The sequence below is a fragment of the Thamnophis elegans genome, chromosome Z (genome assembly GCF_009769535.1).
Source record: "Thamnophis elegans isolate rThaEle1 chromosome Z, rThaEle1.pri, whole genome shotgun sequence".
Lineage (NCBI taxonomy): Eukaryota > Metazoa > Chordata > Lepidosauria > Squamata > Colubridae > Thamnophis > Thamnophis elegans.
Genome location: NC_045558.1, coordinates 98,897,759 through 98,914,510, shown reverse-complemented (window position 1 = coordinate 98,914,510; position 16,752 = coordinate 98,897,759). Strand labels below are relative to the sequence as shown.

General features: G+C 36.2%; 1 protein-coding gene across 1 annotated transcript in view; it reads left to right on the top strand.

The window, feature by feature from the left end:
• Window positions 1–16,752, top strand: part of LOC116522271 (acid-sensing ion channel 2-like) — a 584,351-nt gene that overhangs the window by 535,630 nt on the left and 31,969 nt on the right. Inside the window, 1 exon segment of the mRNA XM_032237078.1 lies at window positions 16,271–16,398. Within this exon segment, the coding sequence (XP_032092969.1) occupies window positions 16,271–16,398 (128 nt within the window).

Here is a 16,752-nt window from a genome sequence, read left to right as displayed (position 1 = left end):
CCTCCCTCTTTCCTTCCTTTTGTCTCTCTGAACCTTTTTCCTTTTTTTCTTTCATCTCTCTCACTTTTTCTTTCTTTTTTATTTATTTCTTCCTTTCTTTCTCTTTCTGTGTGTGTGTGTGTGTGTGTGTGAGGGAGAGAGAGAGGGGGGGAGAGAGAGGGAGAGTGGTGGGTTTCAAAAAAAATTGGAACCTCTTCTGTAGGTGTAGCCTGCTTTCTGGTGGAACCTCTTCTAACCAGTTCGGTAGACTTGACGAACCGGTTCTACCGAACTGGTGCGAACTGGTAGGAACCCACCTCTGATCTGGGATGATCAGATCTTAGTGATAAGGTTTAGAAATATTTTTTTAAGCATTTTGAATTGCTGTTTCTTAGAAATTTCTGCTCTGAAGGAAACAGCGGCATGTCTCCTTACCTGGAATCATCCAGATTGAGGCGGGGATAAATTCCATGGATAAATTGTAAAAGATAACCAAAGCTTTTCACAACCCCATTGTTTCATTGTAATTCCTCTATTCTCAATATCTCAACCTCTGAATAATGTAATTCATTCTCTGTTGCTTACCGCCTTGAATCAATTAATCAGAGCTGTACTATGTTGTGATATGGGCTGGTATATTGCTGTGGTTAGGCTAGAAACTGGGAGACTGTGGGTCAGAAGGCTGGGACCTGAGTTAAAGTTAGACTATGAGTCAAATATTCAAGAGTCAGACTCAGCTTGGGGGAGAAGAATAAACATTTGGAGTAACAAAATATTAACTCTACGACATGGGAAGTGGAAAAAATGCTTATATGTGTGTAAAGTATAACTGTCTTGGATTTTTTAAAAATTAAAATGTTTCTAAGCAAGATTGATCACCATGCTTTATGCCAATCAAAGTCTGACATTGACTAAATTTCAGTATATAGTGGACATTGGTTATAATATATAATCTAATATAACTGAATATAATGTATTCAGCTTTAAAATGACTCTCTTCCACAACCTGTTCTTCATCAGTGATATTCTCACACTTGCAGAAGACTGAAAATCACATTCTTACAACACTATCTTAAAATCTGTGCTCATATTTTGAATGCTTTGTAGCTGATTTTAAGATTGCATAATATGCATGTTGCAGTGACCAAGGACTTGTATGAGCAGTCAATGTTGCAACTATATTGATAAGAAAGAGGAAGGTTTATTGCTCACTGCAGGAGTCTACAGGAAGGCTCTTTTTGTGGAGTGTTTGTCTTGTGTGAATTGTCCTGCTTCTCAAGCCTTAAGGGAGAGATCGTCAGTATTTATCCAACCTAACCTTCAACTTGTTAGCAACAATCCATCTTGGCTGTCTCATCTTGAAAGCTGCCGGCAGCAGATAATTTATATCCATAACAATCATAACTGCCTGAATTGGTTATTTACATGGATATTATATGGACCTATAAATATTCTGCTTGCTGCAAGAATAATTAAGCATTGTTGTGGTGATGCAAAAATGACTGACAATAAAATACAACTTCAAAATCTCATATATGCAAAGATGTTGGCTCCTATCTCTCAACTCCTTCATCCCCTCCTTTCTGCAATCTGCAGAGCTGGTCTGGGAAATTTTGCCTTCCAAGGTGTAGAGGAGAGTGGTGCTTCTTCCTCTGCAAATCAAAGAACGTAGTTAAATTATTTTGTGATGCAAACAACACTTTCCCTTTCAGGCTAGAAATAAATGCAATGAAAATAAACGGTTAAAATTTCTGTTTTCCCACAATAATCAAAATTACTTGCTTCTCAGACAATTCTTCTTGTGGTAAACAAGTCCTTCAAATTTGCTTGCACCCTTGTTTTTTTAAAGGTAGTGTTTTAGAGGCAAGGATCACTGAAGCTAAAGGAACAGTTGTATAAATTTTCACACAGAGGGCTTGTGAAGGGAGTCGTTCTATTTGCTGGACAAAAGTTTATTTCTAGATTTGAGTATTACATGAGCTTCAGTCAACTGATGAATGGAGAAGCCAAGAAGGGCTTTCTCTTATGCACCACACAGATCATGAATATAATTTAATAGAACTTAGCCAAGCAGTACATACATTTCTATTTTCTACTTTCCCAGATGCTACTCTTTTGTTATGATAGATAATAATTACAAGAGCCAAGTGCAGCAATAATCATGGAATCGGTTCATAAAATGAAAATCAGTGTAACCATAAGAAGCCCCTCAGCTTGCATGAAAAGTCATAAGTGCTTTCCAGTGGGGATAATTTCATGAGAGTACTGCGGCCAATCAACCTCTTTCTCATATCACTATCTGTCTCACTTTGAATGAGTTTTGGATAGAGAAAAGGTGCTAAACGTGAACCGAACATAACAGATGTAGCTTCATTTCTTAGCTGTTTCTGTGTCTCTCTTAAGTGTGCAACAACTCTTATATCATTTTCCCACAACCTGTTGCCTTTTAGATGTGCTGGATTGTATGGAAATGGAAGTATATTTTATGCTTGGTAGGAGTTATAGCTCTTTTAATAGTTCAATCTGAAAGCTGTCTTCATAGGAAAACAGCTTGCTTACTCTTACTGATGTTCATTATATTGCACAGTTGCAGGAGTGCCAAGTGTATACCCTACATTTTTTTTCAGAATAAGAGCACATGTTTTAAAGTTCACATGGCAATCACGAGGAGTAATTTCACCTTGTGCTGGAGCTGGTCACATATAACAATAGCCAACACCTTGTGTTGGCTGATGGCCTAGAGAGTTTTTACCCAGCTTGAGTTGCCTTTTATTACTATTTAGAACCACTGGGCCTCTGAATACCATTTTCAGAGAATAAGCAGGGAAAGCATTATTGTTCTCATTCAGTTTTCAAATCACTAGAGCCATTTGGCTGGTCACTGCAGGAATAAGTTGCTGGAACAGATATGCTCTTTTGTTAAGCAAGACCCTGAGATGGGAATTGTTGTAAAAATGGTTCCTACTGAACAAGCTACCCCACTTTCATAGGAGACAGAATAACATGACCCTATACAAATAGATGCTGAGCTTATCAATCAGAAAGGTTGGCAGTTTGGCGGTTCAAATCCCTAGCTCCACATAACGGAGTGAGCTCCCGTTACTTGTCCCAGCTTCTGCCAACCTAGCAGTTTGAAAGCACGTAAAAAATGCAAATAGAAAAATAGGGACCACCTTTGGTGGGAAGGTAACAGTGTTCCATGTGCCTTCGGCATTTAGTCATGTCAGCTACATGACCACGGACACATCTTCGGACAGCACTGGCTCTTCAGCTTTGAAACGGAGATGAGCACTGCCCCCTAGAGTCAGAAACAACTAGCACATATGTGTGAGGGGAATCTTTGCCTTTATGCAAATAGTAAGGAGTATTTACAAGGAACACCTTGTTATTTAAAACACCCTGTGATCAACTTTTAAAAAAAAACCTATTTATTGAAAAAATTACATAAAGTAAAAGACAAAACTAAAGAGAAAAGGAAAAGTGCAAGAAGAAAAAACTGAAGTTATGAAATCACTTGTTATCTTCTCTACAACAGATAGTTATGATCTTATACAATCTATAATCTGCACACCCTTCCCAGAAGATATGCATATCCTGTCAGCCATTGTGATTGATATTCTTCTTGAGTTCACAATTTGGGAATGCTTGTTTACCTTCAGATGTAGTTCGGTATAGGAGTGAATGTGTTTATTATTGTACAGTTATAGTTAGCAATCATCTGAATCACTTCCTGAGATATCAGAGTTAGTAACAATTATCCATGTCTTGTTTGCAAGACTTGGTTGGTTCCTCTTGTCTGTTGCAGAGAGTTTCATATAGGGCTGCCCTTTGAAAGTATCCAGAAATATTTGCAAAATGAGGCAGTCAGATTGCTAGCTGTGCAGGCTACAAAATTTATACGAAAGAGTTGCACTGGCTATTAATTGCCTACTGAGCACCAATGAAGGAACCAGTGTTGACCTTTAAAACCTTAAATTGTTTTGATTATCTTGCAAGCCTCTACTCAGTTATGAAGCCAGAAGACGCCCTCCTGAAGACTCCCTTATTATCAGAACCTCAACTATCAAATAAATGAAAAAGGGCCTTCTGTGAAGTTTTCAAGCTCTGAAATGTGCTCTCGAAGAAGGTGTCTTGACTTCGCTAGGATTTAGGAAGATCGTTGAAAACATGTTTAAAAGTCAACAATATGTAGACTTTTTTTAATAGGGCATGTTAAGTTTTGATTGCATTTGTTGTTGCTGTTTATACTCTGGATTTAAAAAATATTGTAACCCATATAGGGTTGGAATAAACAGAAAGGCAGAATATAAATTCAATAACAAAATTAATATGTTGCTGAGATGGCAAAGCTGACCTGAGAAAAAATAACAAAATACTTTTTGAAAAACTGAAAAGCTGATCTGGACTTTTTCTACTGAAAGAAGGAAAAATGTTACAATTTGCACATTTTAAAAGGGTATTCAGTGAGTGATTGAAGGGATTTGTGTAACTTCTAAAAGCAAGGAGGTATAAGATTCTAATTTGTTGAAGAAAAGATTGGAAGTTGTAATATTTCATAACTTTAGTTGCTTTCATTGTTTTCTTTGCACTTTTTTCTTTTGTTTTTGCTTACATTTATCTTTATGTTATGTAAGATTCCCAATAAATATAACTAATACAATAAATATGGATGAAATTTAGATCTGTGACATTGACATCTTATGGTTCACTTCAAGTTATAGATAAACCATTCATGCTAAAAGTGGTGTGATTTCCCAAAAGTGTAAAGATTTGGATCCCATCTTATGCAAAAATCAGTTAAACCATTAAAATTCTAGACTAAGAAAAGCTCAAGCCCACAACTTATTTTAAGAAAAATTGACTTTGCCACTGGAAAGAATCATAGATAACTGTGCCATAATTGGTAAGACAAACCTGAAAAGCATAATTGAGTAAAAACGATCTAATATTGGTGTCACACCGACTGAACACAGCTGTATCTTAGGATAAAATTATATTTGCTTGCCTGTTATGCTTCCTATAATCTCAGGTATACATCAAAGTATTCTCTCACAACTGGAACCTCCAGATGTGGGGAACTGTAATTCTCTGGTTAAACAAAACTGCCTTAGAGCAATGAGCAGGAATAAATTTGAAGGGTGGAGCTTTCCATCTGCTAAGGAACAGGGAATACATGGTCGTGCATGTGTATAACATTTGCCTCCAGCTGGCTTCTCAATAAATTGGCAGTTCCTCTTTGCTAAATATTTGACAACATTCACAGATTGCCACAATGGGTGCATTGAAGAACCCATTTGGCCCCAACTCAAGCCAGTAAAAATATTGGTGTCCAGCATGACTCCTCTAGCTCTTTGTCACTGAGAAATTTGAGATATTGGAAAGAGTAGGAAGTGGTAAGCTCCGATTAGTATTTTGCAAATATTTCTAGCATTGTAAGAAACTGCATAGTTTCTTTTTCGTGGGTATAGATTGCTGACCATCCCAGACTCTCAAACAACATCTTGCTCTCTATTTATTGCTACAATAAACTCATCAAGCTACTCTTGTCATAAATCCAAGATCAGCATCAAAAGCAAGCTCACTGTGGATACAGCATCTGAAGGAATAAATAAACTTAAATTTAAACATATGAACTGAAGTCAAATGCAGAACTTTGGGGTAGCAAAGCTTCTATGAAAGTCAGGTTTGGCCTTGGCAAAGCTACATCTTTCCAGGACTTTTGCACCACCCTGGGTGCTTCCTGCTCTGACCTTGTTTGAGCACAACTTGCCCTGAACAAACTTGATTTCTTTCAGCAGGTTACTTCAAAGGAGCTCTATGTATACCAGATATTTCTTGGTGAAGCTGAGACTTAGTTGATGTGGCTCATTATCTTGTGACTTTTCTCTCTCAAAGGACAACATTATTGAGAGCTATGGAGGACTGTTAAGCCCAAGGCAGGGAATGCAGAATCTGTTGCTGGGCAGGTATAGTTGCTATGTCTGCCTAGCTGCCTTCCTTGTGTTTGAAGAGAAGTCTTGATAAGACAATAACATTAGCATTGGATATCTGTCATATTTGTATTAGTTTTCTCATCTTTATTAAAACATCTATCTATCTATCTATCTATCTATCTATCTATCTATCTATCTATCCTAAAGGCAGATTTTACTTCTTTGGAAAACATGACAAACACTCAGCCTTAAAGTTGAAAAGTGAACTCATGTTACGTATCATGGATCACTGATAAAGTTAGCTACCTATCCAAAGGAAACTTCTCTCATTTTAATTATAGGTTGGTCTTTGGAACAGAATCTAATGCAGCCATTAAATCCTTAGCACCACACATAGTTTTCCCACAAGAAGACAAGAATTATTTCTTAACTAGGTAAGTTAGGCATGCATGAGTGATCTAATGTTGAGAAATCTTGTTTAAAGGCTTCGGGGATTCTGTTTCTAAGCAAAAAATTATAGTAGTATCTTACTTAAAAATCTGACGTAATAGCAATACATAGTAGGTTAAAGACCTCTAGTTATTTGGAGTGCATTCTCATTCTTTTTATATGTGAGGATCTCTGTTACAACCAAAGGGCATTCTACCAACTCTGTCATTGTGGTGGTGTCCATAACTCTCAGTATTGTTTAATAAATTCAGTTGGTTTGTTATCACTGCCTGGTGCTTTCCCTGGTTTAAAATTGCTGAACCAGCTGACAGATATCCTTAATACAAAACTCTCAAATTTCAGCTTTGTTGCTCATTAAATTAGACTGCCTGCAATTGATCAGAACATTTACTGAAACACAGTTTGGAATCTGAGATGGAGATTTTAAAAAGTCATATATAACAGTATAATTTTAAAAATTAAGTAAATATACATTAGTAAGCAAACTATGAAAATACTTCTTTAAACTTAATAATTTAATAATTCCAACTTATGTTTAAAGAAACATTAAAAGTAATTAGAGCTCTTGATCTTTCTTACTTGTAAATTATTAACGTGTCTAATAATCCCTTTTAATTTATGTTACCTAGAAGAAAGATGAGATTGTTCAATTTGGTTGTAACATGCATCTCTTAGTTTTGCTTGACCTCATAACTTTATGCTTCAAACTGCCTTCAGCTGTTCTATTCTGCAAGCTAGAAGAATCAACTACAATTATCAGAAATTTTAATTGAGGTAGTCAGATTTCTAATTTCCAAAGAGCCTTCATTTGTGATGAACCTAATAATTCTTACTTTATTTGCATTCAGTATTGTCTCATATATTTATGAAGCAGTTCTATTCAAATGATTCTAATTTTATTATAATCACAGAGGTTAACATCTTAATTGAGATATTGTTAGATGGATCTCCTTCTCAGAAGTTAGAAACCTTAATATTAAAAATTATCATTACCTGTTCATGGAAAGAATGCATTAAAAAAGAGGCAGTAGCTGGTAACAGTATAATTATGAAAGTAAACTCTCTGAATCTGCTCACAGGAGTGGAACTCTTTGACACTAATAAATTTAATCTGCTTCATAATTAAGCAGGGATAAATCCAGCAAAAATTTAAGAAGTGTTTTTGGATCATCTTGGATTTGGCAATGTATCTTCTGGCCATGAACCCAAGGAAATTTAATTATCATTGCACATAGTTTCATGGATATGGTAGGGAAAGCATGCTAAGGATTGTTTCTAGATTGTTTACAACCTGTGCACCAGCAGTGAGGCATCTACATATTCTTCTGTGGAAGACTTTCTGTGTGCTTTCTTATATTTGTGCACACATGTGCACCGAGAAGCTGATTTTATACTTTTTGTTCTGGGTCATATAATCAGAAGGAGGCATTTAGACTGAAACAGTTGAAAATACTGCCCAATTACTACTTCCACAGAAATGAGCAATGGAAATTGTTTGTTTTTTGCTTTGTATTTTTGTCTCCACTGTACTAAACTGGATCCAACCCATCTTGATGTTTGATCTTGTTTAAGCTGGCTTCTTCCAACACACTACAATTGGTTTTTGGAGAATTATTGTGCTGTCAGATAGACCATAAGCTTCTTCTTTACATTTTTCAACATTTCATTGGCTTGCAAACAATAAACAAAGTAAGTTCTAGAATAGCAACAGAGAGAGTTTGTGTGTTGATGGACAGGGTTCCATCCAATCCCAAGGAATGCACAAGAAATGTCTATGTAAAGCAAATTAGATTAAGCATCTGAAGATTTCTTTTCAGGATGGAGTGGGAATTGAGAGCTGAGTAGTTTTAAATATTGTAATTTTTGGGAAATTTTTTCCTCTGTGAAAGACTTATGTGCCTCTTCCATATTCAAGCAAACTTGAGAATTTTGCATTGCAGCCTACTGTATTGCAGGCAATGAAGATGCTGATATTGTTTTTTGTTATGCATTCTGCTTCTTTCTATCATGCCAGATTTTGGGGCCATTCCATTTGCTAATCTGGAAAAAAATAAGTAACACTCATTCATGATATTTTCTTCTGTGCTTTCATGCAGACTGCAGGCTAATTCAGGGACATTTATCGATATTCCTTTATCATCTCAAAACTAAATAACAGAAAGTACACCATAATGCATCTAGAAGATTCTATTGAATCTCTCTTTACCTTTGAAATAAAACATAAAAATGAATTTTGGAGGAGGAGCAAATGTTGCGATGAGATGACGTGTGATCTCAATGCTCTGAGATCGCTGTCGATACTTTTGCCGCTGGATGGTCCAAACGGACCTAAACCATCTTGCAGAGAGGATGAACAGGAAGAATACATCTTGCTGATCTCAGGGACATCGCAAAGTCCCTGATTGATCCAAGAGATGTTCTTCAAGCCGGCGACAAAAAATCCAGTCATTAGGCTGATTAAGTCGGGGCGGCTCCAAAAGGAAATATATGGAAAGAGAAAGTGTTTCCAGCTGGTGATGATTTTTTACCGTTTTAAAAGAGACTGCCTATAAAAAACTTAAAATTAATTTAAATTGGAGAACAGAAGAAATAAGTGGCAGAATTAAGTTTGGAATGGTTTTGGACAGTGGGTTATCTTACTTTTTAAATGCTATCTTCATGGATGAAATTTATGCAAGCCTTTTAAAATGAATGAATTAAGTTTTCTTCTTCTATTTTTTTCCTTTTATTATTCTTTGTAACCTATGGACTAAAATTATCCTCTTTCATTACTATGGGTATTCTTCTAACTCATTCAAGAATCGGACTTTTTTTAAAACTTGAAATACAAAAAAGATACAAAAAGAAACAAAGAAAATTGCAACAATAACACTGCTACTCGGAGGCTGGGGGCTTTTGTATTGGAAATGAAACACTCTTACTTTTCTCACTGATTATCCTGGCTTGGCACTCCAAGGTCTCACTGCTTGTTTATAGAAAATTATAAGAAGAAAAGCATACAGATGTCTCTTTGAAGTATATCTTTAACCAGAGAAAAGTGAAAATAAAATGTTATTGTCAATCTATGCTTAATCTTGTTAGTCTTCCAAGCTAGAGCATCAGTGTTTGTTAGTTGGAGATAATGGCACAATTTCAACAGCAGAAAGAAACTTTAAGTCTACAAAAGATATTCTCAGAAATACAGAAATTATCAAACACATATGAGAGGATAGAGAAGAAGTTGGAAGACTTAGAGCATCTAACAGCAAAATATGATGAAGAACTTGGAGATGTTTATCAAGTGGAAAAAGTGGTGATATGAGACTGTTTTGTTACTGGAAAGATACAGGTTGATAGATGGAAGAGTATAATTTAAAACTAGTTAAACTTAGTGAAATTTAGTGACAATAGATATAGTTAAATAAATAATTGATAATGACAATAATGTATAAATGTGTAGTGTAATGATAAGTAATAATTGGATATGAATATTGAATTGTACCCATGAAAGGAAGATTAGAAATCCTTTTGGATTATATATAAAGGTTAATAAAGAAGAACTAAGTTAGATACAGTTAAGTCTTGATTATTAGGGAGTGTGGCACGACAAAACCGCGCTCGTCAAAATAGCGGTGATAAAACCGCATCGCTAAAGCCGCGACGTCATCACTGCGCGTCATCACTGCCGCGACAACAGCGCAGCGACAGAAGGGCACTTTAAAACAGTGCGGCAGCAGAAAGCCGATTTAAATTAAGGTAAGGGTTAGGATTAGGTTTAGGGGTTTGCTTTAGGGTTAGGTTAGGGTTAGGGTTAGGTTTAGGGTGCTGAGTGCTTCAGAAGGCGCGGATTTGCCCTCCGCGGTTATGTCATCGCGGTAGGGTCACGTTTTTCCTTAGTGCTTCGGATGGCGCAGATTTGCCCTCCGCACTTATGTCGGCATGGATAAGGGCTTCGCGGTTTTGTGGTGGAACCATTAGGGAGAAAATGTTATGATACAGGATATAGTTAAATAAAGGAGATATAATAATAACATATATATATAGGTATGGATACAACATAAGGAAACTGGATGTAAATTGTAAAAAGTGATTTGGAAAGGAGGATTAGAAAATTTTATTGTTAAATATTATGGATGTTTATCTAGAATAGGACATAAATGAGTAAATGAAATGCCAGTATGTGGTTATGTGGTTATGTATTAAATCTTGGTATATTTTAGTTAAATGAAAATGGAGGTATGATGATGGTAACAAGTATAAATATCTGAGTTAAAATACTTGAGTTAATATGAATTATGTTTATTGACTGTGGAAGAGATGCACAAAAGCCTTTTGTAACCAACTGATACATTTTGTACAGTATGTAAAGAAGGATGTGTTGTGTTTGTTTTGAAAATAAAAAATAAAAAAATGTATTAAAAAAAACATAAAGATGAATTTTAATGGAACAAGAACCAGTTTTTAAAACTGGTGCCTAGAATTTGCCTAATACTTGTTTTAAGCATGAGTCTGAAAGAATCCCAGATAGTATGAAAGAAGCATAAAGTTACATTTCATATCTGCACTCTTGCTTTGAACATGGGGTGTCCTCAGAAAAAGGCCACAGCCAAGAAAGAAAGAAAAAGGCTACAGCCTTTCCTAGCTTGTTTCCCCATTCAGCATCAAAGGATAGTTCAAGAAAATGGTATTTAGTTTATGCCCTAGATGTCTATTCATAGTTATCATTTGGCTTTCTGGCAGGATGATCAAGAAGTCACATGCTTAGTTTTCAATTGTGGCAGGTGAGTTCTCCCTAGGGATCCAGGGACAACTTCTTTCTGTCCTAGATATTTTATAATATACTTTAAAATAATATACTTCAGGGCATATGGCCTCTGGATTTTGGCTGTGAGCACAATCTGCTCTGCTAAAAATACTCTACAAGTGTAATATACTTGGTTGCAACACCTTCTGTTATCCAGGCAGTCGGAAATCACAGATTTATGGTACGTAGTAACCTGAAGGAGAAAAGATAAGAAGTAGGCTTGTCAAAATTGTTGTTGTTTTGGAGCAGATTGGGACAGGAGTATCCTGCATAGAAGAGGCATGTTTGGTGTGATGTTACTCTTCCATCCTATCTTCTGTTTTTTATTATATTTTGAAAATCTGGACACACTAATAACTTCCTCATGAAAGTAGACATTTGCAGTTGAGGAAAATACTTGAATTTGTTTCTTTCAAAATGAAAAGGAGACCAGAAAGTTTATCCTCTGTCCTGAAATAGTTTTATGCATTTTAGGCTTGTAATTTTTGCCAGCCTTCCCGTTCTGACTCCCATCTATCTCCAAGAAGAATGATTAGTAGCTCTGCTCCTGGGAATGATGGAAGCTGTGTTATAGCACATCTGGCCATCATCAGCTTGGAGAAAAAGAATCTCTGGCTTTTGAGCTTTATTATACTATAGGTTTTTATTATAATTTGCTCTTTTGGCAGCTCCAGGAATACACCTGCTGTTTTATCAGCCAAAACTGGAGTTTGGCCAGCTGAAAAAAGAACTGATCTGCATATTTCCAATTTTAGATTTAAAATTCAATCTCAGAGGAGAACAGATAACCAGAAATGGGATTTGAGGAGCAAGACTGTTAATAGTTATACAGAGACACATGACCGCAAAATTTCAGTTAATACAAGTCTGATGGGCGCACACTTGTGTAAACTGAAGCTACTAGGTAGAAACACACTGAACTATTGGCTTATGATATCACAGAATCAGAAGATACCCGTGTTTGTTGAATCCAATACTGAGTTGGTTCTAAAGAGCCTCCAAAGATAGCAGATACTAGTTAAACCTCATTTAGCTAGTAAATTGTTGAGTGTTCGTGATGTAAAAGAACTATGGTAAGTAAAAGCTCCCCTATTGTTACTTTTCTGCATATTTTGAATGATGTAGAAATAACCTTTATTTTCCCAATTTCTTTTTTGAGACACAAGTGGGTGTAGGGGGGAATCTTGAACAGATTTTTTTTATTTTATTTTAAGCTCAGACAGCCAGGAATGCAGGAGTCAGATTCAAGAGCAGTTCCAGGGAGGGAAATGCTTATTTTAATCCAAGCATTCAAGAATCTATGAGCAAAGATACTAGCACACAACAAAACAGATGAATTAGATTTCATTACAAAAAAGCTGCTCTGATTATTTCCCTCAGATTTGAAGAGAATCAATACTTCCTTTTTGTTTAGGTAAGTAAACAGTACCCTAATCATGGAACTACCAACTCAGACAATCAAACAGTAAACCTTAATCAAGAAGCATCATCATTGTCCCACCAACACTGACAGAGCAAGCTCTTTGTATATAAACACAAATCTCACTCCTTCTAGCACTGATAATGTTACCTAGTTCAGTAATGAACATCTGCAAGAAAACAACAAAGCATCAAGGACCTCACAGTTCAATCTTCAGCTACAAATATTCTCATCTTTGAGCACCTTTTGTCAAACTGCACTTGGAACTCCATGGGCTGCCAGCACCGATAACAATACTTTTCTCTCACTACAGGTTTTAATGGATGTTGTTATGGATGATTAACAATATCCAGGAATGTACAAACACACGCATTTCATTGAAATATTGGGCAAATTGAAGGCATTCATATTCAGATGTGCACCCAATCATAACCATTATTTCTAATGGGATGTTTGATCTACTGTGCTTCAAATGCACATCACCATTAATACTCTGCCACATTTGTGCAAACTCGGTCATGATGGAAAAGATCCTTCTTCCCCACCCTGCACCTTATCAACTTGTACAGAGCTCCCCATCCTTTTTTGAATGAGATGTAAACTATTTTCAAAGGAGATAAGTTTTATAATGAGTGAGCCAGCTCAGTCATCCTATTAAACTGAGTAAGAGATAGATCAGCCAAGAATTTATCAGGCTCTGGATGGAGCAGAACAATCTGAAGTTGAACCCAGTAAAAACAATACTATGTGTCCATTAAGATTGTGCTGACCCCAGTCTTGTCTTCTAATGGGAAGGCATTGTCTTAAAAGAGGACTCCTGCTGAAGCAGTATTAGAAGACATGACTAAATTGGCCTTTGCCTAGCTTCACCTGGTATACCAGTTGTGGCCTTTCTTAGTGCAAGAGAACCTTGCTACGTAACTTGTGTCATTCATTGCCATCTGGTTAGACTACTGCAGCATTGTCTATATGGGACTACCTTCACCTTGTAGCTGGAAACTGCAATAAATGTAAAATGCAATGTGTTAGCACATGAGCATATTATCCTTGAGCTGCTGATTGACTTCCAGTTTCAATTAAAGGGCTGGGTTTGACACACCAAATCCATTACAGTTCAGTACCTGAGTACTTGCAGGACTGTTAACTTCAGCTGGAATAGAACCAACCCATAAGGTCATTGAGAAGAAACTGCTGATGGTTCTCCATTTTTGAAAATCTGTATGGGCTGAAGTTAAAAGGTGTTGCTTTTCAGTAGCAGTGTTGGCCTCCTGAAAGTCTCCCAATTGAAATCAGATTGACCTTCTCGCTGAGTGCATTCACTTCAGGTCAGAGTTAGTTTCATAAAGCATTTTAGCTTAGATCTAACATCCATTTAATTGAATAGGTGACTTTTTAATGATATGATTTTGCTTAATTGTTTTCAATTTATACTGTGGATATTTTGATGATGTTTTATATTGTGTAAACTGCTAAGAGTCATTTTATTTATAGCAGCAGGATAAAAACACAACAAATAGCAAGGTGCAGTGGTGGATCTAGTAATAATGGGTATGTTACTAGTCCACAAATGGACCTTTGTGTTCTGTTATCATGGACTTTCTTACTCGAAAGTATTGCCCAGCATAGCCTTGCAGTTGGAGATAACAGTAATTATATATTTTGCATAATGTGTGCATTTTCAACTGTTTTTAAAACCCTGTAAACACCCAACTAAAGAACTGATCTACAGCCCATCTTAAATACCACTCATGTCTTGGCAAATATTACATTATATACAGTTTTGAAATTCAGCATTCATACTCAACCCCAGTTTTGGCCTTTCGTTGGGCCCTTTCTCCTCTGTATTTTTGTTTCTCCTGGTATTTTCCTTGACAAATAGCAGGCTTGTTCTTTGCACATTAGAGAGTCATAATAACACCATGAAGAAATAACAATGGGAAGCCGTAATGATAAATCGAAGTGTCTCTATTCACACACACTTTGCCAGCTTGAGTGAAATGTGCCAGATTGTCTTTCGCAGATGTGCGCAAAGTGAAACTTTCAACAAAATAATCAGCCCAGATGGTAGGAGTATTGACCAGACAGGGCTGAGCTTGAAATATGGCTGTCGCTGATCAATGCAACTCAAGTTAAGCAACTTAGTCTATTAGAACTAAGAAGCATGCCTTTTTCATACACGCACACACGCACACAAACACACTTTACCCAGAATTATTTGAAGTTGTGCAGATCTTAAAGTATTTAAGTAAACAGGCTGAATACTTTTCCTTCCCCCACACAACAGATTGCCAAATTATGCTTATCTTTTAGATGTTTCTAAAGGGAAAAAAGGCAGCAACAGAAAATAATACTGTACATCATTTGTAAACTGCATTAATCTGACCAAATCCACTATGTTTTCTGCTGCATCTGTAAAAAACACAACATTAAAACATTTAGTGAAGGAGATTCCACTTGTATTTCCAACTGTCACTTCCACCTTATCAATTCATTATTCTGCTTTGTGAGTAAACAACTAAAATTAACCAAATGAAGAAAATGACCTCAGTGTCAAGGAGTTTTAAACTAGAAAAGGGTTTTGTTTTTTGCTGTGGTGATTTCTTTTGCCAAATGCGAAGGACGTATTGGAATTACCTGTGCAGCTCTGCCATCTGCAACTCAGGCAGACAGCTGAGTTTCTAGAGGGCTGCTGTCAGGTGAGCTGAAATGAACAGAGGGAGACAAAATGCTCTCTTGAATATGGAAAAGTATTGTGAAATGTGAACAAACATGCAGAGAATGCCATAAAGAGTTATTAGCTGGTAGTCCCCAAACAGGTAGAGGATGTGTTTGACAGCTCAGTGACCCCAATTCCCAGATAATCTGTAGGGAAAAATGGATTCTCAATGCTGTCATGTATCAGTAATACATGCATCAATTTATTTGTTACTTCGTTGCAAGATAGGGTGGTATTTGCCAGGAAATGGAGGTTATCTGTGTTTTCCTCTAGCATTTAGTTTGAGCTTCCAGTCCACTCTTCAAAAACTCTTCATATGTGTGTTATTCTGAAGAAATTCAGATATAGTAATTCAGATAATACAAAGTGGACACTTTTAAATGTAACTATGCAGAAACAAAGGATTGAAAACTACTGTTTTGTCCATGCAACAGAGTTAAATCTGCATAGTTACCAAACTCAGAAAAAAATAGAAGTGATGTTAATTATCCTAGGAGCTTTACTGAGTTTCGACATTAATGTCAGCCAGTTTTTGGGAGACAGCTTAATTATGGGTAACCAGCAAGAAAAACTCTGTAATGGACTTATTATTCTAAAAAAGGATGAGGAGAATTGATACAGTATGGATTTCATCATGATATAATATCTGCACTGAGAGATTAAAAACAGAATTATAAATGATTTCCTAGAGAAAACCCTTGGGACTTAAGAGAATTATTTCTCTATGGTTTACACTGAAATTAAATTATCTCATATTGAGTTTGGTATTGTGTATCTACTGGTACCCCCTATGTTTCTGTAGTAGCATTTGAACTCTTTGTATGAGTTAGCATCACAGCATATTTTAGCCATAAAAATTAAAAGACTATAAGATTTTACAAGATTCAAATCATAATGGTGACAGGTTGTAATGATATAGTTTAGCACCTATGTGGCACTAAAGAACGCAGTATTCTCTAGTTGATTCATATATTCTGTTCTCTTGTTAGATGAAACAACATTTGAAGCAGGAGTCAAAGTCCAGATCCACAGTCAGTCTGAGCCGCCATTTGTTCAAGAACTTGGGTTTGGTGTGGCACCTGGTTTCCAAACTTTTGTAGCCATGCAAGAACAAAGGGTAAGTTATTTTTCTCAGGTAGGTTAGGTACCTGCCTGCTTTACTTCTAAGGCAGAAAGAGAAGAAAACCTTTCTTGGTTGAATGCTTTGATGACAACCTTAACAAAAGCAGACTGATCTGGAGATTGGGTCTCATCTGTTGACTTTTGAGAATGGATTGAGAATTATGATGAAGGCAAAAAAAAATAGAGATCATAACTACAGAAGAAACTTGAATTGGATTTATAATAGTTTTATACTTCCAAGAATCCTGTGAATTGCCATTTTATAAGAATTCCCAGAATTTGGTGTCCTGATTCATTCCGAATCATTCATAGAAATAACTGTGTAAATAAATTTCCAGAAAAGAGGTTT